The sequence below is a fragment of the Python bivittatus genome, unplaced genomic scaffold, assembly GCF_059951505.1.
Source record: "Python bivittatus isolate LINGU-HERP-01145 unplaced genomic scaffold, Pbiv_v1 ctg000840_np1212, whole genome shotgun sequence".
Lineage (NCBI taxonomy): Eukaryota > Metazoa > Chordata > Lepidosauria > Squamata > Pythonidae > Python > Python bivittatus.
In genome coordinates this window covers 16,597,249-16,624,180 of record NW_028277113.1, presented here as the reverse complement: position 1 = coordinate 16,624,180, position 26,932 = coordinate 16,597,249, and the positions used below count along the sequence as shown (strand labels likewise).

The 26,932-nt window shown below is 37.7% G+C and overlaps 2 protein-coding genes across 12 annotated transcripts in view; one reads left to right on the top strand and one right to left on the bottom strand.

Moving 5' to 3' along the window:
* Positions 1–4,171: 4,171 nt before the first annotated feature.
* On the bottom strand, positions 4,172–22,426 carry LOC103067289 (tRNA selenocysteine 1-associated protein 1). Of its 10 annotated transcripts, none has more exons than XM_088131030.1 (10): positions 22,274–22,426; positions 19,466–19,628; positions 14,754–14,820; positions 13,830–14,021; positions 13,613–13,737; positions 11,462–11,638; positions 10,659–10,778; positions 9,245–9,641; positions 6,807–6,849; positions 4,172–4,552 (listed from the first exon to the last, which is right to left on the bottom strand). In XM_088131030.1, the coding sequence occupies exons 4-10, from the start codon at positions 13,857–13,859 to the stop codon at positions 4,416–4,418; spliced, it is 1,029 nt and encodes a 342-aa protein (XP_087987156.1). In that variant the 5' UTR covers positions 13,860–14,021; positions 14,754–14,820; positions 19,466–19,628; positions 22,274–22,426; the 3' UTR covers positions 4,172–4,415. The 10 variants fall into 10 exon arrangements, with proteins under 10 accessions (XP_087987156.1, XP_087987153.1, XP_087987158.1 ...); XM_088131027.1 differs by having other exon boundaries at positions 13,830–13,906; XM_088131032.1 differs by having other exon boundaries at positions 13,613–13,734; positions 13,830–13,906.
* The window catches only part of PAK1IP1 (PAK1 interacting protein 1), a 17,112-nt gene continuing 12,255 nt past the window's right edge, over positions 22,076–26,932 (top strand). The window contains exons 1-2 of one of the 2 annotated variants that reach the window (XM_025173059.2): positions 22,076–22,206; positions 23,929–24,091. In XM_025173059.2, coding sequence (XP_025028827.1) covers positions 22,144–22,206; positions 23,929–24,091 — 226 coding nt within the window. In that variant the 5' untranslated portion in view covers positions 22,076–22,143. Of the gene's footprint in view, positions 22,207–22,455; positions 22,788–23,928; positions 24,092–26,932 lie in introns of those variants that run through there. The other variant, XM_025173063.2, reaches the window with a different exon arrangement.

Genomic DNA, 26,932 nt, shown 5'->3' with positions numbered 1-26,932 from the left:
GTTGTGCCACATGACCTACATACCTTTAATCTGCCTCCATCAGTTAAACTCCTTTAAATGGCTGGATAACATTTTCCTGTAAATTTGCCAGTCTGTACAATCCAAAATTCATTGTTCCCTCAGTGATTATACAGTGGGGCAAAAAAGTATTTAGTCAGCCACCAATTGTGCAAGTTCTCCCACTTAAAAAGATGAGAGAGGCCTGTAATTTTCATCATAGGTATACCTCAACTATGAGAGACAAAATGAGAAAAAAAATCCAGAAAATCACATTGTCTGATTTTTAAAGAATTTATTTGCAGATCATGGTGGAAAATAAGTATTTGGTCATCTACAAACAAGCAAGATGTCTGGCTCTCACAGACCTGTAACTACTTCTTTAAGAGGCTCCTCTGTCCTCCACTCCTTACCTGTAGTAATGGCACCTGTTTGACCTTGTTATCAGTATAAAAGACACTTGTCCACAACCTCAAACAGTCACACTCCAAACTCCACTATGGCCAAGACCAAAGAGCTGTTGAAGGACACCAGAAACAAAATTGTAGACCTGCACCAGGCTGGGAAGACTGAATCTGCAATAGGCAAGCAGCTTGGTGTGAAGAAATCAACTGTGGGAGCAATAATTAGAAAATGGAAGACATACAAGACCACTGATAATCTCCCTCGATCTGGGGCTCCATGCAAGATCTCACCCTGTGGGGTCAAAATGATCACAAGAATGGTGAGCAAAAATCCCAGAACCACACGGGGGGACCTAGTGAATGACCTGCAGAGAGCTGGGACCAAAGTAACAAAGGCTACCATCAGTAACACACTATGCCACCAGGGACTCAAATCCTGCAGTGCCAGATGTGTCCCCCTGCTTAAGCCAGTACATGTCCGGGCCCGTCTGAAGTTTGCTAGAGAGCATTTGGATGATCCAGAAGAGGACTGGGAGAATGTCATATGGTCAGATGAAACCAAAGTAGAACGTTTTGGTCTAAACTCAACTCATCATGTTTGGAGGAGAGAGAATGCTGAGTTGCATCCAAAGAACACCATACCTACTGTGAAGCATGGGGGTGGAAACATCATGCTTTGGGGCTCTTTTTCTGCAAAGGGACCAGGATAACTGATCCGTGTAAAGGAAAGAATGAATGGGGCCATGTATCGTGAGATTTTGAGTGAACACCTCCTTCCATCAGCAAGGGCATTGAAGATGAAACGTGGCTGGGTCTTTCAGCATGACAGTGATCCCAAACACACCGCCCGGGCAACAAAGGAGTGGCTTCGTAAGAAGCATTTCAAGGTCCTGGAGTGGCCTAGCCAGTCTCCAGATCTCAACCCCATGGAAAACCTTTGGAGGGAGTTGAAAGTCCGTGTTGCCCAGCGACAGCCCCAAAACATCCCTGCTCTAGAGGAGATCTGCATGGAGGAATGGGCCAAAATACCAGCAACAGTGTGTGAAAACCTTGTGAAGACTTACAGGAAACGTTTGACCTCTGTCATTGCCAACAAAGGATATATAACAAAGTATTGAGATGAACTTTTGATATTGACCAAATACTTATTTTCCACCATGATTTGCAAATAAATTCTTTACAAATCAGACAATGTGATTTTCTGGATTTTTCCCATTTTGTCTCTCATAGTTGAGGTATACCTATGATGAAAATTACAGGCCTCTCTCATCTTTTTAAATGGGAGAACTTGCACAATTGGTGGCTCACTAAAAACTTTTTTGCCCCACTGTAAGTCATCTAGGACCTGAGGATGCAAAGCAGCCCCAGTCCATGTACTCCCACTGCCATACTTCATGTAGATATCTCTTTTGTTGGAATGCACTTTTTCTCCAAACATAACACATCTCATTAAAACCAAGAAGTTTCATTTTTGCCCCATTTGTTCACAGAGCTCATTCCAACAGCCTGCTGGATCGTTCAGACCATAGGCAGCAATGTGCTTTCTATTGTTGAGTGGCTTCCTTCTTAGCACCTCTCCATGCCCACTACTCTCTTTCAGGTTTTCTTATTGTATACTTATGAACACTGACATCAGAGAATGCAAGAGTGGCCTGCAGATCTTTTGCTTTCACCCTGGGATGCCACCTCCCAGGGGATTGCATGTCTTGTTCTTGGGATGATTTTGTCAAATGACCACTCTTGGGAAGAGTTACAATAATGTATGTTTTCTAATGTAAGTTTTCCCTATTTCTACAGTTTGTTTGAGGGTTAGGTTTTTTACAATAATTTATAGACTTTTCCAGCCTCATGACCATCAGCGAACCTTTTTCTGAGATCCACAGATATCTCTCGTTAGTGACATGATTTACTTTCACAGATCTGTGTTGCAAAGAACTGATAACCGGCATTGGGAATCAATATAAATCAAATAAATAAAAATATATAAATAGAATAAATAAAAATGTTCTTACTGGGGAGGGCCCTCAAACGTACAGCTGATTTGTCATCTTGTTTGGACTAACTCAACTGACCCCCATTTTCATGCTTTCCTCAGCTTGGCTGGAAACATAAATGGCCTTCAAGTGTACAAGAGTTCCTAATACATGGGTTTATTGTGGAATAGCTTCATTAGCCATTAGAAGATTCTAGCAACTGCTGTGTATCAAATGCAAGTTCTATTTATAGTGAAGTTAGGGTTCAAATTCCTGAGTCTTCTCCTGCTTATATGTTAATGATAATAAAAGCCACTCTCTTGGATGCCAGCTTCTACCCAACTGATTATCAAGTTGTTTGCTCATGATGATGTGAGAAATGGCTCTCTCCCCCCTTAAGATAACTGATCATCGTAGGCCTCACATAAGTTTTCTAACAAAGACAATTAATGTTGGTTTGATGTATTCAATAAAGCCCTGACATCATCCATTGTTTTGGGTATTTAACCAGAATTTTTAAAATCTATTAACAGGACTTAGATGAAATTTAGATCACATTGTAGTTCACAATACTGCACAAACAGATCTAAAGGATTCACAGACTTCCTGTCACTGCCGTGGGCTGCTTTACTTAATCATTTAATCTACATTTCTATTCACACTCACCTGGAAGTAATACCCTGTTATCTAAGACCAATTCTGTATGTATTTATGTAGGTAAAGACTCCTTCAGCTCAGCTCCTAGTAACTACATGGACATGGAGTTTTATTTGCAATTTATACTAAACAAAATTTCATGTTCCAGACGTTTTTCAGAATAGCTTCTGAGTCTAGTCTACAATTCTGGGCATTCCTGGTGGTCCCATACAAGTACTAACCAAATATAACCCTTAGATTTTTCAACATTAGGTAAGGTGGTCAGCAAAGTGATACCATCAACAACAGGTAAATACTTAGAGCAGTGTTTCTCAACCTTAGCAACTTTAAGAGGAGAGGACTTCCAACTCCCAGAATTCCCCATTCTGTCTGACGAATTCTGGGAGTTGAAGTCCACTCATCTTAAAGTTGCTAAGGTTGAGAAACACTGAGTTAGAGATTGGTGCTGTTTGATTTGTATCTTGTCTTTCTTCCAGCAGCCGAACATAATATATGGCATTCCCTCTTCTATTTATCCCACAAGAACCCTGAAGACCTGAAGTTAAATCTCTTTGTTACGAATACACAATTGCAATCATAAGTTCACATGGAACCAAAGAACATATTGCACTATGCGTTGTTATTTATAAATAAAAAATGGGTCTTCAGCAGATCCAGGTAAAATTTCATACTTGATGTTAGTTATATACAAGACAACTTAAATTTTTGGATGAAGTATCATAGTTATATCATCAGCAAAAATGCAAGGTTTACTCCCAAGGATTACTATACTATTCACTATTATTAGGTTCACTATTAAAATTGTAATGTGCATGCTGAAGCTATTTGTAAAAAAAAAAAAGAAAAAATTGTCATTTCTGCAACTACTGTGAAAGTATAACCCAAGAATCCATTCTCAAACACTTACTTGCTCTTAAAATGAGTATTTTAATAAAATGATCATAGCAAGACATCAAATACCTATAAATACATGGACTTTATGTTCTTATATATTGTCTTGCCAGATGAAACCAAAAGTCCACCTAATTCGATTCCATCTCCACTAGAGATGAACAAGGTTAGTATACCACTGAGGACCTAAGTATTGAATACTAAGCAGGCACATACTTTATGATAAAAGAGTAAGTTTCTACCAGCATGTTTGCAGAAACAAAGTTTTATTATTTACATAAGCAAGTCCATATTTAACTCTTTACATTTCCAGAATATTTACATGATTTCAAGATACTGATGAACAAAATTACAAAGGCCATCAAAGCATTGCAAAAAATAATAATAATCCAACACTGTGCTTTAAAATTTAGGATCTAAAGTAATGTAGAAGAAATGTCAATTTAGCACCTTGGTCAAAATAGTCATGCTATGGTGTTAACATAAGACACTTTTAGTAAGCAGTAGGGATCTCAGAGGTGACTGTATCCAGAGGTTGCCAATGACAGCTCATAAGTGTGTCAAAGAGTTCTTCACTCCTCACCATAAATTCTCTGTTCATTCTATGAACATCTATGTTGAGTTGTGGATCTGTTCAAGCAAACAAAAGTCAGTAAGCAAACCCCTGGCAGAACTACTGCTGCACTGAGGAAAACCTTTAATTATAAAATAAACAATCTGATGCCCTTCAGATGTTACAGGCCACAACCCATATCAACCTAGTGAACATGGCCAGGAATTATGAGAATTGTAGTCGAAATCAGTTGAAAATTGCCAAGTTCTTTTTGTTCCATTTTAAGTACCAAAAAATATTGACTATATTTAACAAAGAAATCTGGGGCATTTTAAACACTAACAAATTTATTATCACTTAACCTTTCATGAACAATGCATTACTTACTCTTTAAGGCACCGTAAGGTTTTTGTTGCTAAAGACTAATGTGGCTACCTCCACTGAAAACAATAAATATATTCAATAACATTTTTAATTTTGAGATTATGCAGAAAAGAATCAGAAATCTGAAAATAGTTCTTGTGCCCTGAAAAGATTCTGATCTAAATTGATTTGTAACTAGCTTGAGCTGCAACAGATTCTTATCCTATTGGTAATCATCTAAGGATATCCAAAACTTGTTGATCCAGGAACTGAACTTTCCATTTCCTTCTAAATCATACACTTCCAGAGGGTATTTCAGTAGTTCCCAGAAATAAATCTCTAGTAGTTCAAGGTTCTTCTGGGCTGGTTCAGCCCTGAAATTGGCTTATATCATCCAAGACTGCTTCCAGTTCAGAAGACTTACTTCCAGAAATCTCAGACTGCCTCCCCCCGCTTGATTTGGAGGAGATTTGGCATGCACATACTTAACAGAAAAGATTAAAAAGGGGGACTATAACCAATACAGTAGCCACCTTCCCTGCTGCAGTTCAAATGTCAAAAAATATTTGCTTTATACTATATTACTATTTAATTTTTTTCACAGCCCTTAATGGACTTTTTGCAACGTTACTCGGACCACTGTCACTGTTATATAGGATGATGAATCTTACACTTGGAAAAGTGAATTGTAAAACAAATTATGTAGCTAATGGGAAATGAAATGTATCTGTATAATATTTTTTAATGTGCAAAATGAACTAGTTCCTCTGGAACATTTAAGTTTTTCCTTCATAATGTGTTAATCCATGCAACTGAGGATGGTTCATGAGTTTTTGGAAGTGTAATGCCTGAGACAGCACCCAGAATACCACAAACCACTTCTTGTTCCAGAAACACATGAACCAACAAAGAACACCCAGATTGGCCCATCCTAGAACAAGCAGAGAACATTCAAGGAGAAAATAACAAGGCACCCTGTTTGTATATCCTTAATTGTTAATAGTTCTATTAACTGTAGTTCATTAATAAGAAGTAAAGAATGTCTTGTAATAATACAGGTAGTCCTTGCTTACAAACAATAATTGGGACCAGGAACTCTGTTGCTAAGTGATGCGGTTGAAAGGCATGATGACATGTGACCATGCCGACTTATAATGGCAGTTCCTGCAGTCCCAGTTGCGGTCATTAGGCGAATCCCAGTGGTCACGGTGTTCTGCAATCACATGATCACCATGTGCAACCTCCTGCCAGCAGTGAAGATCGCAAATGGCAATCATGTGACCATGGGACACTGTGACATCGTAATTCTGAGCTGGTTGCCAAGTGCCCAAATTGCGATCACGTGACAGCAGGGGCACTGTGATGGCTACAACTACAAGGACCCATCTTATGTCCCCCTCATTCAGTGCTGTTGTAATTTTGAACAGTCGCTGAACAAGTAGACATTAAGTGAGGACTACCTATAAGCACAAATTACCCAGTAATGTTCAGGCTGGCCCATTTCAGGAGAAAACTGGTTTTATATACTGCATTAAGCCATGGTTCAATTATCTGTATTTTACTGAAATAAGTAGGCTTATACAACATAAACAATTATCTATGACTTACAAAGTATAAAATATAGTTTACATTTTAAAATAGCTAAATTCACATAAAACACTGGTGAAACCAAGTAACTTTATGCTTAGCATGGGCATGTGGCAACCTACAATATCTGCCCAACCCCCATGCTAATTTTAATGTTATCAAACAAGATTCAACTACTAAAGGCTGCAATCAGATAGACTAATTTTTGATGTGTCTATCCCACTGAATATAATGCAGCTAATTTCAAATCAAGCATACAGCTACTCTATAAAACAGTATTTCAGAAATATTCTTGAGAGATTACTACTTTTTCAGAAAACTAGTCAGAGATAATAGTTGAGGATCTAATTCTATATGGAAATACTATTAATATCAACTTACCTTCTGTTATTAGATCATCATTTATAACCATACCAGAAGTATCCTAAAAAAAAGAAACATTTATCATTTCTTTAAAAATAATTTTTACTTTTCATAGTGAAGAGAAAAAAACTGAAGTCACATACATATTCATTTACACTCTTTCAATACAGTGGGGGGGGCATTTATACATATATGCACATGACTCTTGACTTGCATGCTCTTCTTGCCTCCTACATTTCAGAAGCACTTCACTTTTCAGTTTTATTTTCCACTGATCCTGGCTTCCCTGTATGTATGGACCAGGGTGTAGATAAAAAAGAACTCTGAATAACTTCTTAAAAAGCCAATTCTGAGGCAGAGATTATGGATCCAACTTATTTTAAAAACCTGGCATAGCTTGCTTTAAACAAAAAAACTCCAGATCATACTTAGCAATAGACCAACATTAAGGCAACAATTAATAAAAAATGTTACAGTGAATTACCTCCCAGATATTTGGATGGGGGGAGGGGAAAATACTCAAGAGACAATTTGGACTTGTAACAATATGTTGTGGGTGTAAGTTCCACTGTAGATACCATGAGATAAGAAAGCACCTCAGGCACCTTTGAAGTAGCCAAGGCATTTGCCCCATATTGGGCCATCAAAGTATGCTGATCTTGAAAATACTGTAACTATTGTGAACCAAGGAGTCCAAAAATTAACATTTTTAAAGTGGATACTAATGAGCCTTATTAATCATGGACTAAATCTCCAGTAATGGCACATTAATACTTGCAAGTGCTTAAAAATGTTAAAGTGATACTGATGGATTTGAAACTAAAACTGATTCATCAAAAAATTGTAAAATTTACTGGATTCCCTGAAGAATGTACTTAAAAAGGATGGACACTGGATTTTCTTTGTTGCAGATGTAAAATTTTTAAGGATAACTGACTCTATGATCTTGTTTTGTGAGCTGTTGGTATCTTTTTGGAATAGCATTTCAATGTACACAAATAGATTCATGTGGAAATCCCTAAACGATACAGCTGTTAAGATGATGCTGAATTATATTGCAAAATATAATTTGGAATCTGACTGTCTTTGGAAAATTATGGTTGTATTGGGCATGGGGCATTGCTAAAAAGATTATTCTAAGAAATTAGAAAAGTGATACTAGTCCAAATAGTAAGGACTGAATTCTAGAAATGTGTAATTTATCCAATTTGGAAACGGCATCATTTTCAGCTAACCAGAAAATGAAGGAATATGTTCTCCTTTGATATAGATTTTATGACATTTCACAATAGAGTAGCATTCTTAGGTAATGTTTGTACTCTTTCTACTTGGTAACAATATAGCATTATAAGATATTTTTTGTAAACCAGCTATTTCTATATGTTTAATACATACATTTTAGATGTTTTATATTGTTATGGGGGGGTTCTCTTCTATTTCTTGGTTTTGTTTAGTTTTTTTTTAATTGCCTTTAGTATTTTGTGTTTCCTTAATTTAGTTTTGTATTTTTGTACTGTTTATTTTTTGTAATCTTGCTATAAAAATAATATTGGAAGAAATTTTCACAAATGTGGAATTAAATCTTGAATTCTAAACAGAGTTTAGACGCTCCCTTTGACTTCTGCCAAGTTTCCTTATCTTGATCTCTCCTGATTTTTCAAAAGAATTAATTAAAAAAGGGAGAGTCAGGGAAGCTGACATGCTCAAAAACTGAAGCACCACCTCAAGGACCTTTAGGAGAACTAGCAGAGAAACAGGGTGCATTCAGGAAGATTAGAAAAAGTTTCAAAGAGTGAAGAAGCAACAGTATTATGTATGTTGCCTTCTGGAGGGTTCAGCGGGTTTTAGAATGGTTTATGTGTTGTGTGGAGAGGAAGAATGGTATAGGAAGTGTTTTGCCTGGATGAGGGGAAGAGTTGAGCAGTGTTTTACTTATTTTCATTGTTGTACACCGCCTAGAGTCACTTCTTGTGAGATGGTTGGCTATATAAATTTGATAAACAAACAAACAAACAAATATTTACAAAGAGCTTATCTTTGAGTTTTGTCAATTTGTCTTCTAATGTTTTGTAGCTGTTTGTACCCATTATAACAGTTACATGAATAGGCAAAACACCCTTTTTGTGAAGAAATAGACATCACTATCTGAAATTAAAACATGTGATAGAAATACAGACCTAAGAACTATTTATTCAGGATGCCTTTTCAGTGCCTCCATTTTAAATATTAAGTTACTGCAGTTTAAGAAAAGCACTGAAAAGCAGCCAACACATTTAAAACATTAAAAAAAAATACTTCTGAACCTGGTGCTTCCAGAAATATTCAACTTCAAAACTTGTAATCTTCAGGTAGTGCAACTGGGAATTATGAGAGTTGAACTTCAACAGCTCTGGAAGGCAAAGGGTCATGAAGGTAGCCCTAGGAAAAACTGAGTCTAATTTGATTTATGTGAATACCTGAAATACAGCTGGATTCATTGCTTGTTGTCCCATATTTCCAGGCTGCATCCTTTCATAAGATGCATAACTATAATTATAATCACTATAGTCAGCATTATAATCTGCATATTCAGGATACTCTCCATACTCAGGATAGTCATAGCGTTCACCAAAACGAGAACCAAATCGCTCAACATAACGTTCAGGAAAACGATCACCAAAATGCTCAGGGTAACGTTCAGGAAAACGATCACCAAAGCGGCTGCCTCGATCAAAACGGTCAAAACGGTCATAGCGATCAAAGCGTTCATAGCGCTCATTTCTATCATAATTGTACTGGCGGTAATAGTTTTGATAGTCTTGGTAATAGTCATTATAACTATAGGGCTGGTACCTCTGAAATTCTGCTTTCAGTCTAAAACACAAGGGGAAAAGCTTAAGTTAGAATTTCTTAAGAGCACTGTTTAAAACTGAATAGGATAGGAAAAGTCTAGTAAAAACATTGAAAATCCAAACTTCTTAGAAACAGCTCCCATGGATAACACTACTGTCATTTCAAATGACAAAAGTCCTATTCTCTCTTATGTATTTCTTCTGTTTCCATTTACTTTCAGCCAAGTTACCTTTGCTTGGACACATATAGCAAAACCATTCTACTGTGCAAATAAAATTATATATTTAAGAGAATACATTGTGAAAAATCATTATACGAGAGAGGTTCCCAAATTTCTCGGTTCACAGTACCTCTAGAGGTTTCCAAACTATGTATCACAGCACCCTGGGATGCTACAGCAAACTAACAATTCTGTTTATTATGTAGTAAAATATCCCGCCATGCCCTTGTGATTTTGCTGTGGTGCCCTGGGGTGCAGCAGCACAGTTTTGGAACCTTGGTTATATGCTATATTTTTCTTAAATGAAAAGTATTCATTGAATTTTGGGGACAAAAAGGTTTTTATATTTCGTTTAGCTATAAATTGTTTCTTAAATGTAAAAGGGTAATAATCCTAAAATTATCTTGTGTGAATTTAAAAGGGAAATAATAGTTTGAAAACTCAATACATATAACATGTATGTAAAAAAAATAACGTTATATTTTTATTTTCCTCCAATCAGAATAAAAATAAGCAAGCAAAGCAATTCAGATAGATTTATATATCATTAAGGAAGAGGGGGAATCAGTGGCAGTAGAGTAACTTAAACATCCAAACCCTAAATGGAACAAGTACATTAATCCAGCACTTTTTAAAGAAAACTGGAAGCTGACCTGCCTATATATGATTGTTTCATAACAACTGTATTATTAGAAAAGGAAAGCAAAACATTTTGAGAAACATTTAAAAAAAATTGAAGTCCTTTAGCAATCAGATATAAACAACAGGTTCATAAGAGATTTGATACCCAAAAGAATTGTTAATTTCTCATCAACTACCTTTTAGAAATTCCTAAAGTCAATCGGATTCGTTTTCCACCTAGACCAGGTGCATTCTGACAATCTTGCAGTGCTCTCATCATATCACCTTCATCAGAAAATCTGACAAAGCCATAACCCCTGAGGAGTTTTAAAACACAAGCTTTAGTAATACTGACAAAAAAGCACACAATATTTTATTAATTATGTTGTCACAGCATTGTTAATTGCTATTTAGAGTAATATCATTTAGGAAACACACTAGGGCATGTCATCCCAACTCTGAGTTGAAGAGCACCCAAATTTTCATCAGTGACATCAATTCTACTAAAGAAGATCATTCCTTATCAGCTATAAACAAAGAAAACAAACATTTAGATTGTATTTAATCCTGATTAGCATGTGCCCTTTTCCACAATATATTTGCTGAAGAATTTCAAACACAAGAAACTATTTTCTTATATATTTTGCATTAAGTTATAAAATTAGTATCAGAGATCTAAAAAGAGAGCTTCTAAAACATTAACTGATCTAAGCAAGATATATATATATATAATAATATAATATAATATAATATAATATAATATAATATAATATAATATAATATAATATAAAAATAAAAACTCTATCCTTCATTCATATATCCCAAGACAACACATAAAATTACAGGAAAAAAAAATACAGGACAATGCTGATTCAAATATCTCTGCTTTGACATCAAATTATGTTGAGAAGGCTCACAATATTTATGTCTTGATGCAGGGAGATTGAAAAATCTGTATCACACACAAACACACAAAACATTTTAATTCGTAACGGGCTACCTGGAATATCCCAGCAGATCTGTGGCCACTTTACAGTCTACACATGATGGATACTTTTTTAAAAAATAGTCATACAGCAAAAAATCATCCACTTCAGGAGTTAACTCTCCTACAAATATTGCAAACTCAGGCCTGGAAAATTCTGGCCTAACAAATTCTTGCCTTACAAATTCTGGCCTGGAAGAAATTAGAAGAAAAAACACAATCAATCATCTTGCAGTGTAAACCTCAGAACCCTGTCTCCACTAGATTACCTTCCAGTGAATATAACTCAGAATACCTACCTAGGATTGATCCAGCCAATACTTGTTTGTCCTTATACATGGTGCATCACTAACACCATGCACAGAAAAAATATCCTGGTCATGTCTGAACAATATTCCTCCATTTTTTTTTTTTAAAACGCCAGACTAAGAAATCCATTTAGTCCTGTGCAGATTAATTTGGCTAGTGCTAATTTCAATAATAAGCAGCTCATGGATTGTATAATTGGCCTTGTGCTTTCTATAACTCAAAACAGCTTTCCTCACTACACTTAATCTTAAGTATTACTACGAACATCTGTGAGAGAAAAGGTATCATTTTTATACCTGCTTCACAGCAGTTACTTCATTATAACTAAGACACTACAAATTTAAGGACTACTTGGGCACTTAATGAAATTACACTTTCCTTGTCTTTTAACTTGTTAATTGAGGTCATGCCCTGGTGAATAAATGGATATATCCATGAAGTCCTCTAAAATTATACAAAAATAATTTGCCATTACCTTCTTCTGGGATATTTTTTCAGCTTTCAAATTTAGCTACAACCTGGGATTTTCTGGTAGATATCTCATTAAAATATTAAACAGGTTCGACCTTGCTTAACTTTCTAGTTCTATTCAAAATCAGCCAGGAAATGCATTTAATTTGAATGCAACCACCCTTTAAAATTAAAAAAAAAAAAACTCCCTGCATTTTAATTTACCTATTAATTCTACCTATTTTTGTTTCACTTATACAGTTGGAATTGTTTGATGCTTTCTACTGCTATCAGCTTGTTAAGTCTTCTGCTTTTGATATCTTTTCATGAGAGTTATTCAGCACTTGTGTATCCAATACAAAAATGTTTTTTACATTCCCAATTCTGACTTTGTTAAATAAAAGCAAGACAAGGTGATCAAGTAATAGAAGCATATAAAACAAACACTTCCATTTTATAGACCAGATTAACCAAACAATTCTCCAAAACATTGTATTGTTAAGTATTGGTGTTGTTTTGAACCAAACAGTAAACACGCACACGCATATACATACACATACATGGTAGCTTATTATGCCAGCAAACTTTAGTACTAAATAATGCCAATTTAATACATACATCCTATCTACATACTCCATTCAGTTAAAGGCTGAATAACAACCTTCAAGTAGGTTTATTAATAATTATCCTGGCAAATAGAAATAAAATGCAATAACTAACTTGGGATACTTTGAATCTAATTAGAGACTAGATTCCCTCTGTTTCTATGACATTTAAAAAAAAACCCACAGCTGAATTTATGAAAACAAATTATGCTTGCCAATATCTTGCAATGACCTTCGTTTCTAATTCAGATCCCAACTGTGATGCTATTAATAGGCTTCTTGACTTTCTAGCATTGGCAAGGCTGTTGTGAATATTAAGCATGCATTCTCCAAAGTGAAGTTTATATAATGCAGAATGTGGCAAAACCTTCAGCATCGAAGAAAAAGGTCCAACAGACAAATTACATTTTAAGTAACAGCAAGAAGGCAAAATTAAGAAACCTTCTGAGAAGCAGTGAACCACCCAATAGGGCCGAATGCAGCCATCACGCTGAAAAGTTCTCCAGATGGTTGAGGAGCAATTGCCTAGTGCTTTTTTGACTTACGTCATTTCACATTTTTTTCAGTTCATATCCACTGAACCTTTGAAAGTTACTAAGTAAATTTAACAGCTCTGTACAACTGCCTTTTTTATTTTTGCTTTTTTAGCTATGTGATGAGCAGTTTTTCAATTCACAAAGCTTTAAAAAGGATTTGAGGACAACTGAATGTGTTGGTTCTGATTAACTTCTCACTACTTGATTTAGGTATTATATACAGACAAGAGCCAGTTTTTTTCTTGTCAGTTTCAAGATTTCTTCACCTGCTTGGAATACTAGTAAAATCTGGTCTTCCTGCTCTTGCTTTACTCTTTTTCTTCCGTTTTTTGTGGGGGGATCTCCACCACAGAGGCAGGCTTTCTTTTTTGGCCTTTCCCACTGTATCCTGCTAGAATGAAAAACAGTTATACAGTATTTCATCTCAATTAAATGCCTCCCTCCCTCTCCCGATCACCACCTCGGTGATTTCCCCATATTCACCTTTCCCTTGACAGAAGCCTGGGGTCCCATCTCTCCCTCCGCCTCCCATGAGGGAAAGCAGCCTCTGGGGAAAATGCCTGGCAAAAATAACAGAGCCAAAGGATTGTATGAAAAGCCATATTCCCCTGACTTGGTCAAGCTGGCTATCGGAGTTACTGCTTTTCACGCCAACATTTTGACTCCCTCGGCTTCCTTCATTTAAAAAAAAAGTTAACCATTAGAGGCTGACTGAGCATGTCATTTAAGATTTTCTTTTACAAAAGGACCCTGCTTATTCACTCACACAGCAGAATAAGACGCAGAGCCGGGTCACCCTTTCTGTTTCTTTAAATACAGAAAAGGACTTGGGGCTCTTCTGTAATATGCTGTTGGCCAGTATCTCAAGGCAATTATCTGGAATAAATCTAAAACACAGCCGAAGGAACCCATGTCTGGTTTTCACAACAGTAACATGCAAGTGACAAAAGTGTCACATTCAAAAAAGAAGCCAGCAGAGGCAGCTATATGGGAAGGAAAAGGGAAGGAGGCAGTAGCCAAAGTAAGACAATAACCTCACCTCAGGGATACAGATTCAACATTTTCGTTAAGTTTTACTTACATGAATGGTAGCAGTTCCAATGAAGGCATCCTAAATAGTGAGTGTTATAGGAAAGTCCCACCACAAGAACTCACTGTGCAACAGTGCAGAAAGCAAAGTTTCCTGTTCTGTCCCCAAGCTGCTTCAGTTGGCGTGATTAAGGATTTCACAGCAGGGGAGAACAATTTGTCAAAAATTTATCTGAGGAAAGTATATGGCTAAAAACCCATCATCCCTTCCCCAGGAGTACTGGGTTCAAGCTTGCCATTTGCCAAGAATTCTGGACAAGGTTGTACTTTCCCCAAATTAGCTAACAATGCAGCCGCATTTCCATCAAATTATCTTACCTGGCTAGCCATTGTAAAAGGCTATCTTCACAAGAAAAAGAAGTCTGTAGTAGTTGTTTTTCTGATGCTGTATTAAAAACAAGGGTAAGGTTTTGTGAAAATATGCCCCACACACATACTTTTGCAGCGTTACTTCAAATTTAATTTACAGATCAACAAAACATTGGGAGCACGACCTTTGGGAGTTTGTTATGTCACTGTGTCAGAAACTACAACAGTCTCTATGCCACAGATGTCTGCTTCCCGATTTCTGTGTTGCCCTCAGTAAAGCAAGGTTTTATCTTCTCCATTTGTGGAATTCATTTTTCCAGTCCTAATTAAAATATGCCATTCTAAAATTGTAGTTAAGTTTTGCAAGTTATTATCATTAGGAAAGAGAGGAAGAGAATATTTAATCATGCTCTCCCTTGTACGTGTAAAATAAGGGTATGCGAAATAGTGCTGTTCACCATGTACATTTTTTCCTCAGAACAAGTCATCTGAGCATTTTGGGGATACATGTACATTTCTAGAAATGTTAAATCTGGAACAGAAAGTGACAATATACTTCCACAACTGTTCCGGGAAGGGGACAGAACATTACAAAAAAAGAATATTCCATTTTGTCCATAAGTAATTAAAACAACTTTGAATACTTTGATTTTTTCTTAAGATATAAAAGGCTATATCAAAAGTTACATAAGTAGATTTCCATTCACACAACACATTTTTCTTTTGCTTTCTTCCCCCCTGCACTTGTACTTCAATCTGTTCCAAAAAATCTCCCCATCCTTCAAAGCAAATTTAGAGATGGAAGGAGGGCAAAGGGAAGAATATCATTCAACTTGTAGATAGCATCTTGATGACAAAGAGCAGGGATACAATCCAAAAAGTATATAGGAAACTATGCCATTAAATTCTGAAGTCTTACATATAAGCATGCCAACAATATATTCAAAGCTTTGAACTGGCTTGACTATAAACATTTAATATACATTATGTGAACTATACCTTTTTTCCCTTATCAATTTTTATTATTTCGGACTGAATATTTAAACAATATATGAAATTACAGACTGAAATATAATTCTAACAAGTTCCATCAGATCTTAAATGATTTAACCTATCATTTTTTTAAATAAAAAATGTTCCATTAAATCTAGACGACTGGCTCATCATTATTACAACTTTTCAAAACAGCCCACCTATTCATTGTGATTGGTCCTCACATGGTAGCATCTGAATGCATGGAATATTATTCTGCTATTCATTCTTTTTGGTACAATTATTTAATCAGCTGAATTTATTCTAAAATTAAGATTGTCAAAAATGAGTCAATAAATAAGAAGCCTTGTAGCTCCTTAAAAACTAACAAATTTGACATCATGGAAATTCATATATATCATAGCCAACTTACTATGCCATCTCAGAAATGTTCTATATAACATAGATTGTCTTAATTTTTAAAAAGTGTTAAAATGCAATCATGATATATTTCAACTTGAACACAACTATTATGTCAACATATCATAGTCTTTGGCATAAGTTATCCAGTCAAGCAAGTTATTGTCAATTTTGGCAGGACAACCCAAAAGGTACTCCATTTTGCAAAATTATAGGGCAATGCAGTGCATTCAGAAAGTATTCAGACCCCCTTCACTTTTTTCAATTTTGTTATGTTGCAGCCTGATACTACAATCGTTCAAATTCATTTTTTTTCTCATTAATCTACACTCAGTACCCCATAATGACAAAGTGAAAACAGAATTTTAGAAGTGTCTGTAAATTTATTAAAAAGGAAAAACTGAAATATCACATTGGCATAAGTATTCAGACCTTTTGCAACAACACTTGAAATTTAGCTCAGGTGCCTCCCATTTCTCTTGATCCTTGCTGAGCTGTTTCTACCCCTTGTTTGGAGTCCACCTGTGGTAAATTAAATTGATTGGACATGATTTGGAAAGGCACATACCCCTCTATGGAAGGCCTCACAGCTGGCAATGCATACTGTATCAGAGCAAAAGCCATGAGGTCAAAGGAACTGTCTGCAGAGCTGAGACATGGGATTATTGCAAGCCACAGATCTGGGGAAGGCTACAAAAAAAATTCTGCTGCACTGAAGGTTCCCAAGAGCACAATGGCCTCCATAATTCTCAAATGGAAGAAGTTTGGCACAACCAGGACTCCTCCAAGAGCTGATCACCCAGCCAAATTGAGCAATCAGGGGAGAAGAGCCATAGCAAGAGAGGTGACCAAGAACCCGATGGTCACTCTGACTGAGCTCCAGAGATCCTGTGTGGAGATGGGACAAAGTTCCAGAAGAACCACCATCACTGCAGCCCTCCACCAATCTGGGCTTTACGGCAGAGTGGCTAGACGGAAGCCTCTCCTCAGTGCAAAACACATGAAAGCCCACTTGGAGTTTGCAAAAAAGCACCTGAAGGACTCTCAGACTGTGAGGAACAAGATTCTCTGGTCTGATAAAACCGAGATTGAACTGTTTGGCCTCAATTCTAAACGTTATGTCTGAAGGAAACCAGGCACTGCTCATCACCTGCCCAATACCATCCCAACAGTGAAGCATGGTGGTGGCAGCATCATGCTGTGTGGGTGTTTTTCAACAGCAGGGACTGGGAGACTGGTCAGGGTTGAGGGAAAGCTGAATGGAGCAAAGGACAGAAATATCCTCAATGAAAACCTGTTCCACAGCGCTCAGGACCTCAGACTGGGCCAAAGGTTCACCTTCCGACATGACAACCATCCTAAGCACACAGCCAAGACAACACAGGAATGGTTTAGGGACAACTCTGAATATCCTAGAGTGGCCCAGCTAGAGCCCTGACTTGAACCCTATTGAACATCTCTGGAGAGACCTGAAAATGGCTGTCCACCGACGGTCCCCATCCAACCTGATTGAGCTTGAGAGGATTTGCAAAGAAGAATGGTAGAAAATCCCCCAATCCGGGTGTGCAAAGCTTGTTGCATCATACCGAAAAAGACCCGGGTCTGTAATTGCTGCCAAAGGTGCTTCAACAAAGTACTGAGTAAAGGGTCTGAATACTTATATCAATGTGATATTTCAGTTTTTCCTTTCTAATAAATTTACAGACACTTCTAAAATTCTGTTTTGCTTTTTCATTATGGGGTACTGAGTGTAGATTAATGAGGAAAAAAATGAATTTGAATGATTGTAGTATCAGGCTGCAACATAACAAAATTGAAAAAAGTGAAGTGGGTCTGAATACTTTCCGAATGCACTGTAGTTTGGGCACTTTCCCTACATGCAATATTTGATAAAAATTTCAATTGGTCCAAAGAATAATGCAGTTTGCTAGAGCTGTTCAAGCCACTCACTGGTTATAACTTTATGACTGTGTATTATAAGTCACTGTACCTTATTGTAGTGCTATTTTTTTAAAAAAAGTTTTAAGAATTTAACAGCAGCCCTAACACCTCAAACTAAAGATCAGTACAGGTAATCCTCACTTAATGACCATTCGGTCAGTGACCGCTCAAAGTTACAACATTGATTAACTAATGGTAGTTATGACTGGTCCACAAAGTTAGGCTATTGCAGTGCCCCTGCAGTCATGTGATCAAAATTTGGGCACTTGGCAGGCCGCCTGCTTTATGACTGCAGGGTGCGCTTTAACTCCCCTCACCTGCCTATCTCCCCATCTCTGCCTTTTTGACTGCCCTGCACTCTGCTGCCTACCCCTGCCACCCCCCCACCTTTGCCATCTTCTTCCTCCTACTGCTGATGAGGCGCACCCAGCTGAGGCAGCTGCTGGCCCTTTGTGCGGCCTCCCCTTCAGTAGTGGAAGATGATAGCAAAGGTCAGTGGGGGGGCAGCAGGGGTAGGCAGCAGAGTGCAGGGCAGCCAAAAGGGCAGTGATGGGGGGAGATTGGCGGATAAGGGGAGTTGAAGTGGAGGCGAGCATGGCAGGGCAGGAGAAATGTGAGGTCCTGGCCTAATAACTGCAACCAGGACTACAGGAACTGCCATCGCTAAGTGGTATGATCACGTGATGTTTTGCTTAATGACCGCTTCACTTAGCAATGGAAATTCCAGTCCTAATTAGGGTCATTAAACGAGGAGTACCTGTACTGTTTCTATAAAAATGAACCAAAGCCTAACTCTATCAATTTTCTTGAAATACACAATCCCCAAAGAAGCATTTAATAATGTCTAGCCTATGTACATTAAAGTATACAAAAACTAATTTACAATAAAACCACAGCTCATAAAATATAAAATTATAACTGAGTTAGATCTATTTTCTCCAGGTAAGGGTATAGGTATTAGTCCTTTGGACTGAAATGGTAAAAGCCATTTTCACTAAAAATGCAGCTTCGTGAGCAAGCAGTGCCAGTTACAAAGCTACTGCTTCAGAGTGCAATCTTCCGCACACCCAGAAAAATCAAAGAAATAATGCAGATTTGTAAAATTCACCAAAGCAATCCAATTACTTATTATACTTAGCATGAACACTGTCATCATGAAAAGAAAAAAAAAATAGATTTAATTTTTTTTTAAAAAATTATATATGAAAAAATTAAAGTAGAAGAAAAAAATTGAATGACCAAACCTGTACAGATTAGCAATACTAATAAGAAATCTCTAATTACAAGGATACTGCCAAGAGATTTATAATAATCCTTTAAGAAATATTTGCTCTGCAACTAGGTCTTCACATTTTATAAATACAACTTCTGCTACTTATTTAACTTACCAATGAGTGTCAAATACACAAACAAAGAAATTAAAAGAGTCTAGCTGTAGAAGGTGGCAAGTACCAGAACAAGACGAGATCTTGCCTCGTTATTCTAACCATCTAAATTGAAGTATTAGCAATCCTTTCTTCCTCCAAGGTTGTTCAAGAACTTGTGATTTCACTACAATATAAACAAATAGTGTAAGAATCAGAGAAAACACTTGTTTCACAACACAAACTTATTTGATCATCAATAAATATTTGCAAACTTGGTTCAAATATCAACCTTAACAGGGTTTGGTTTTGATTTAGCAAATGGGAGGACAACTTTTTTGTGGCTGTGGGCTATGTTCTACCTTCCAATATCTATACAGCTGGTGATACACAATGTCATTGGAAGGTGCCAACCCAAAAAATTTGTTCAGGGTGTGTGTGTGTGTGTGTGTGTGTGTGTGTGTGTGTAGGAACAAAATAAGCATATTAAACATTTTTTCTGCTGAATTTCAATGGCGTAACACGGAGAGCTTTGGGGACTGCAAAAATGGGGTTGGGGGGTCAGTATGTGGTCCAAAGGCTGTCACCTCTGGCTTAATGTGATATGCAAACCCATCTCCAGAAAAATACATTACAAACTTTAATAAATGGCTTTACATAGTACACTAAACCAGAGGCAGGTAATCTTTCAGGATTCAGAGGCATGGTGGACAAATGGTGACATTATCACATAAAATATTCAGTCTTGTTTCAGAAGCTTGGAAGGTTTAAGCAAAATAGGTGCATTATGTTCCTAGAGGCCTAGTATACTATCTAAAACCCCAGGGGAGGGGGGGAATCAAATAGCAAAAAAAGAACTACCCCCATTTTAGCAGTAAAGAACAAAATCCTAAAATGTTTAATCAATTTTGAATGCATCAAAGTTCCTGAAGTCCCAATAGCTTCTACCTTTCCAATTCGGTCTAGTAGATTGGGGAAGTTGTGGATCCCGTCAGACAAGCCTTCTCAGCAGCATCCCCTGCCCTCTGGAACATTCTTCCTTTGGAGCTCAGGGTGGTCCTGACCCCACTAGCCTTTTGTAAGGCTTTAAAAACCTGGCTATGTGCCTGAGCCTGGGGTCCTGAAAGTGTTAAGGGCCCCATTACCTGGTTGCACTGTTGATTCCTATGTAATTTTTATGATAATTCTCAGCTGCCTAATAATTGTTTTAATGGTTTTAATTATTGAAATTGTTCGCTGCCCAGAGTCACTTAGATTGAGATGGGCAGCTATAGAGATTGCATAAATAAAAAATAAAGTTTTCCATACACTGCAGAAAATACAGAACAATTTCCACATACATTGCATATCATTTGCAAAATACATTTAAAGAATTCAAACCCCAAGAAAATGTCACAAAATATAAATTGTAATCTATGTCAGGATATAAAATATAAAAACCTATATTAATTTTTTCATTTTTTAAAGTTAGAAAATAATTGGGATATGAATTTTTCACATTCTGAGAAAAACAGGCCCAATTTCTGAACACTTCCTTTTGATTTCTGTATTTCCATTTTTTTTAGTTTTTAAATATATTTTTATTTAAAAGTAAAACTAGAGAAAGAGGAATTTTTAGAAGGAAGTGTCCTTATTTCTTTCTCTCTGATCAAGTCCTCTATAATTTTTATTCTATCAATATTTGCTTTTGAAGATGGAATTATGAGGTGGGGGAAACTTCACACCCAATGGCGGCTGAGCCTACTTAGAATCAGCACCAATTAAAATGCAATTTTTGAATAGAGCATAGTTGTAACGTTAGGCTTCATTGTTCAAAAATATGCCTCAATAGTTTCAATGAAGACCACTTTGAAATAACGATGTTTAAGATTACAATTCTTTAAGGACAAAACTTAGGAACCGGGCAAGTTGGAAGAGTTTTAAAAAGGATTTTAAAAAATGGTGGGGCTATACGCACGCGCGTCCGTACGAACATGCTAGCACACACATGTGAACATATGCATCTGCCAACAGACGCTCACCCCGTTCATATCCCAGTCACAAGCAAGATTAAAAGCAGCTCCAGAAAGTCCACCCAGATCTATTCCCCAGACAGTTTAAATGAGATCAGGGCTGCACCGAAAAGGAACTAGACGGGAAAAGGAGAAAGGAAAAGGCGCCAGCGCGTGCCAGGCCTCTGTTGGGGGCGGGGCAGGAGAGAACTCACGCGGTGCCGAGCAAAAAGAGCGGGGAAGAGACCCGAAATCAGGAATAGCTTAATACTACTTGTCCACGCGGCAAAGGACCCCCTCCCTGTCGCCTCAAACCCATAATACTAACATCTCTGGCCCACCGGGCAGCCGCCATCACTAGCCGTTTGGAGATCGCAACGCTCCCTTCCGCCGCCGTCATCCTCCCCCCCGTCTTCCTTCACCTCCACGGACTTCCGCCCCAGGTTGTCTTTGCGACTGCCTGTTTCTGTTTCTTTCTTTTTCTGTTTCTGTTTCCTACAAATCATTTCTGCCTCCCCTCCACTCCCAAACGACAAAGGAAAGTCCAAAGACTCAGTCTTGAAACGGGAAGCGGCAACGACTTCCCGGCTCCTAGTCAGGCGATAAAGTAGACATACCCCAGCGCAAAACGGACAGGCGGATAGGAGGCCGTGCTACATACAGAAAGGAAAGGACCCCACACTAGTAGGCGCCGCTAAGGAAGGCCAAGAAATGGAGGTGCTGGGGGGATGTTACGAACAGATTCTATTCGGATTCGCAGTACAACCAGCCGAGGTAATTTTTAAATAAGACAGGGGGCGCAGAGAAGGCAAGAGTGAGGTGCTTAGGGTCCCATACTTACCACGAGGGCCGCACGCTGCGCAAGCGGCGCCGAGGTTGCAAGCTACCAGCGTGCGCAAGGGCAGGGAAGCTTGTGGGCTCGCTTCGTCTTGCTCAGTTTCCTTCCCAGAAGCCTTCGCGGCGTGGCTCGTGCTCAGCTCCGCCTTGTGAGTTCCGTACGTTGTCGCGGGGCGGGGGAAATGGAATGCTCGCGCGCGGCCCGCGGAACACGCTTTCCCTACCGCTTGCTGCTCGTTCGGCGCAGCAGGCGCTGCCCACGCGGGACGGTGTCCTTCGCGGCAGTTGCTTTTAAAAAAGAGTGGGAGTAACGTGCTGTCAGCCTTTAGCTTAGATAGCCTTTAAAGGGGGCTGTCTAAAGAGGGCTTTATGGGAGGGTACAACCACCTCCGACCGTGGTGGTTGTAAGCCACAGCTTTTCTAACCTCATGCTCGCCATGCCGGAAGAAACCGCGACACTCGCTTTCCCAATTAACATGGCCGAAGTTTTAGGGGCAGTTGCTGGAAAGCAATAGCATGTGAGAGTTATTGCTTCCTTGAGGCACTTGTTTGTCAACTGAAGAAAGCAAGATTTTTTCCCTTTTATTATAGTATTCTAAATCTTGATACATTGTATGATTTCAATGCAGTAATGCTTCTATAATATGATTAAAATTATTAACATTTTATTATTTAAAAAGCATAAAAGTATTGAAAATAAAAAGAGAAAAGTAAAAATTCTATCGGTATTAGTTGCCATTTAGGATCTCAGTGTTTTTTTTTTTAATATACTTAAAAGTGAAATTTGATCACCTGTAGTGGAATTAAGAACAGATTCTTTAAAAAATAAATAATGGATTTAGTAGATTTAACATTGTGGAAAAGTTTTGTGCAACAAGAAGAATGTCAATAGTCTACATAAAACAACATCCTTTAATTACGAGAGGGCCTTCTCAGTGAAACCACTAACAAAATCTGGTGTCTTTTTGTGAATAAATATACTGTGTCACAAGCTTTCATTTTGTGGAAATACAGTTACATGACATACAGATACTATTATTCCAACTGAAATTAGTTGTACGTTGTAAACCCCAGAGGCCATGAAATGGTAGATATTTAAACACACTAACTATAATGACATTAATTGATAGTAATAACTGCTGGTAACTGAAGTAGGTAGAATTGCTTCCTGATCAGTAGGATAAGACTGAAAGGATCATGTTTTGGAAAAAGTTTTTAAGATTTCTTTTAAAGTGAAAACGCCCGTCTCTGTGAAGATAGATAGTTTGCACTCACATAACTGGATAATCTGCTATAATACCCTACTACTTTAAAAGCATTTGACTTTCTAAAGATAAATAATTTCTGTTTTAACAATTTTACTAATTTATATTAAGGTAATCTGTCATCCTTTATTTTGAAGGCACTTAAAGTTTAATACTGAATACTTCCATTCAAGCATTGGAGTCAGGTTATGTGATTCAAAATTCAGATTATTTGATTCATTTGGAAGACTTGATGCTAAGTATGCTGGATCAGGATCTGTGAAGATAAGTGCTCTTCAACAGGTTTTTACTTTGTTTTTAAAAACAAAGTACACTGGAATATTTTAGGGAAATCACAATAGCTGGTTTGATTGCTTTTTAAACAAGTCTTATTCCTGTTATGTTTTATTTTCAGAACTGGGCAATCGCTCCTGATTTCACTCATCATGCCCACAGTGCTTCATTGTCAGCAGTAGCTGTGAATGAAAGATATGTAGTCACTGGGAGCAAGGATGAAACTATACAAATCTATGACATGAAAAAGAAGGTGGAACATGGAGCATTGGTACACCACAATGGTAAGGAGTTCACCCTTCTTGTGTAAGTTACATTGGATGGGTGAGGCATATATTAGTGAGCAGTAGTTCTCAGCAGGATTCCAGTACGGTGAAACCTCATTTGGGGGAGTCTGTTTTTCACATCTGTTTTTCACAAATGGCTGAAATTAGAGAGTATATTACCTGTGGAGATTTGTCATTTCCATACTAACATCATTATAAAAAAGATGTAAATTATCTCACTTGCTTTAATTTATGTCATTTGTCTAATGTTGTTATGCAGTGCATAAAGGCTTTCCTATTAATTTCATTGGCAGACAGAGCTATTATGTTAATGAATAGAGAAGTCAGCTGGGGCAAAGGTTCCATTTGCGTATTACAAATTTTGGTTATGGAAATTGGCTATAGTCTAGCATTTGGTTGCACGTATTTGTCGAACATTTGTTTCCAGTTCTGAGATTCAAAAATACAGGTCTTGATTTTTGATGCCAAGAGCTGAGAGGTTTAACAATAAACTTCAAGGGACAAATGAAACCCAGTACCTCCTTATTAAATTATGGTTTTAAAAATCATTCCATTGAAGTATAAAGGCAAATAATCTCATAAACTGCAAAAACATGGGAAGGAAACCTCTACCACCCTATGCATTCATGAATGTATAACTTTAAAATAGCTGTGTAGAGGTAAATTGTAGAACAGTAGTTACCTTTCTGGTCCCCGGAAGATAGGTACAACAGGAAAGGACTAACTCCATCTCTTAGTTAGAAGGCAGAGTTTAAGACTTTTTCCTATCCTATGGATGATACCCCCTCCTTAAGTTGTTGATTTCAGGTAAATGTGGTTCAATTATTTGTATATTCCATTGTAACAACAAAACCTATAGCTGGTAAGACATACGGGAACAGAAGCACCATGTAAAACATTTAACGCGGTATAGTAAAGTGACTCATACCTCAATGCTTGAGCTGCTTGGTTCCTCTCTGAAGCTTGTTTGCCTTCCAAACAGGGTTGGGTCCATCTTCTGCTGGCTAGAAATATAGTTCATTAGCATTCTCAGTCACTAGGGAAAGGAATATACCATAGCAGTATTGCAAGAGTAGGTCAGTATAACAGTTTACACCGGTTCTTATATATTTAGATTTCTTAGATTTTTAAAAAATGTTATTATTAGATTTAATTCCCATCTTTCTTTTAGGAGCTTAAGATGGTGTACATAGCATTCCTTCCTATTTTTTCCCCCCAAACAACAATCCTGTGAGATAGTTTGGGCTGAGAGAAAGTGACTGGTCCAAAGTCACCCAGTGAAAGTAGACTAAAACCTGGGTGTCCCCCATTCCTAATCCAGCCTTTTATCCACTACACTGGTTCTCTTGTAACCTGAAGTGGTGAAATCTTACAACTGAGGAGGAAAAGCTGAATACAGGTAGTCCTTGTTTAGCGACTGCCTCATTTGGCAACCATTTGCAGTTATGACGGTGATGAAAAAGTAACTTTACAACCAATCCTCACATTTATGACCCTCACAGGTTTGTAAAGCAAAGGAAAACTGAAGTAAGATCTTAAGTACAGTTGCAGTTTCACTTAGCAACCACTTTGCTTATCGATCAAGTTGCTGGTCCCAATTGTGGTTGCTAAATGAGGACTACCTGTATATTATCTACTATATTCTATAGAATAGAATAGAATAGAATAGAATAGAATAGAATAGAATAGAATAGAATAGAATAGAATAGAATAGAATAGAATAGAATAGAATAGAATAGAAATCTTTATTGTCATTGTACAACTTGTACAACAAAATTAATGCCACCCCAGTGCAGCTTTAAAAATATAAAAACCATAAAACACATAACACACATAAAACACAACCTTCACATTCCATATTGCACAACCCCTGATGCTGCATCAATACTGCACTATATGATAGAATTCAGTATAGTTGCAGCTCTAAGATAGAAGCTATTCTTCAGCCTATTGGTCCTTGTTTTCATTATCCTGTACTGTCTGCCAGATGATAATAGTTCAAAAAAAGAATGTCCCAGGTGGGATGGATCCTTAAGAATATTTTGAGCCTTCTTAAGGCAGCGGGAACTATAAAGTTCTTCCAAAGAGGGGAGAGGGCAACCAATGATCCTCTGGGCAGTGGTGGTAACCCTCTGGAGCGCTTTCCTATCTGCCACTGTGCAGTTAGCAAACCATACACAGGTGCAGTAGGTTAAAATGCTCTCAATGGTACAGCGGTAGAAGGTCACCAGCAGTTTTTCATTCAGTTGGTGTTTCCTGAGAAGTCTCAGGTAGTATAATCTCTGCTGGGTCCTCTTAACCAAGGCTGCAATATGAGCGCCTGAGGTCAAGTCCTCCTTTATAATAACACCCAGAAACTTAAAACTGGCCACCCGCTCCACTCTGTCTCCATTGATAACCAGGGGCTGGACATCTAATCTATTCCTCCTATAGTCCAATAGTTTTATAAAGACAGGTAGCCACCCTGTAAATCTCTATTAGTGTTACTCCTGCTATTATTGTTGTAGTCCTCCCTCTTCTAGAGTATGCTGTGAAGATAGAAGGGAACCTCCTTTTGCTGGAGCAATGCATTTTCCACCTATCTGCTATTTGGCAAGTGAAACTCTTCTTCCATAATGTCCTGTGTCATAAGACACAATCAGACCTTCACCCCCTAGCATTTGTTTAGGGTAGTTTCTAAGTGCCCTGCACACAAAGTCAGAATGCACAACCAAGTGCATTCTCTGAGGTAGAGTGGGTTTGGGTAGAGTTGGGAAGTATAATTTGAAATTGCCCTTGTTCCTGAAGCAGGGATCTGGCTCTAGAACCATCTTTTCCTGGTGGGACAGACCTAGATCA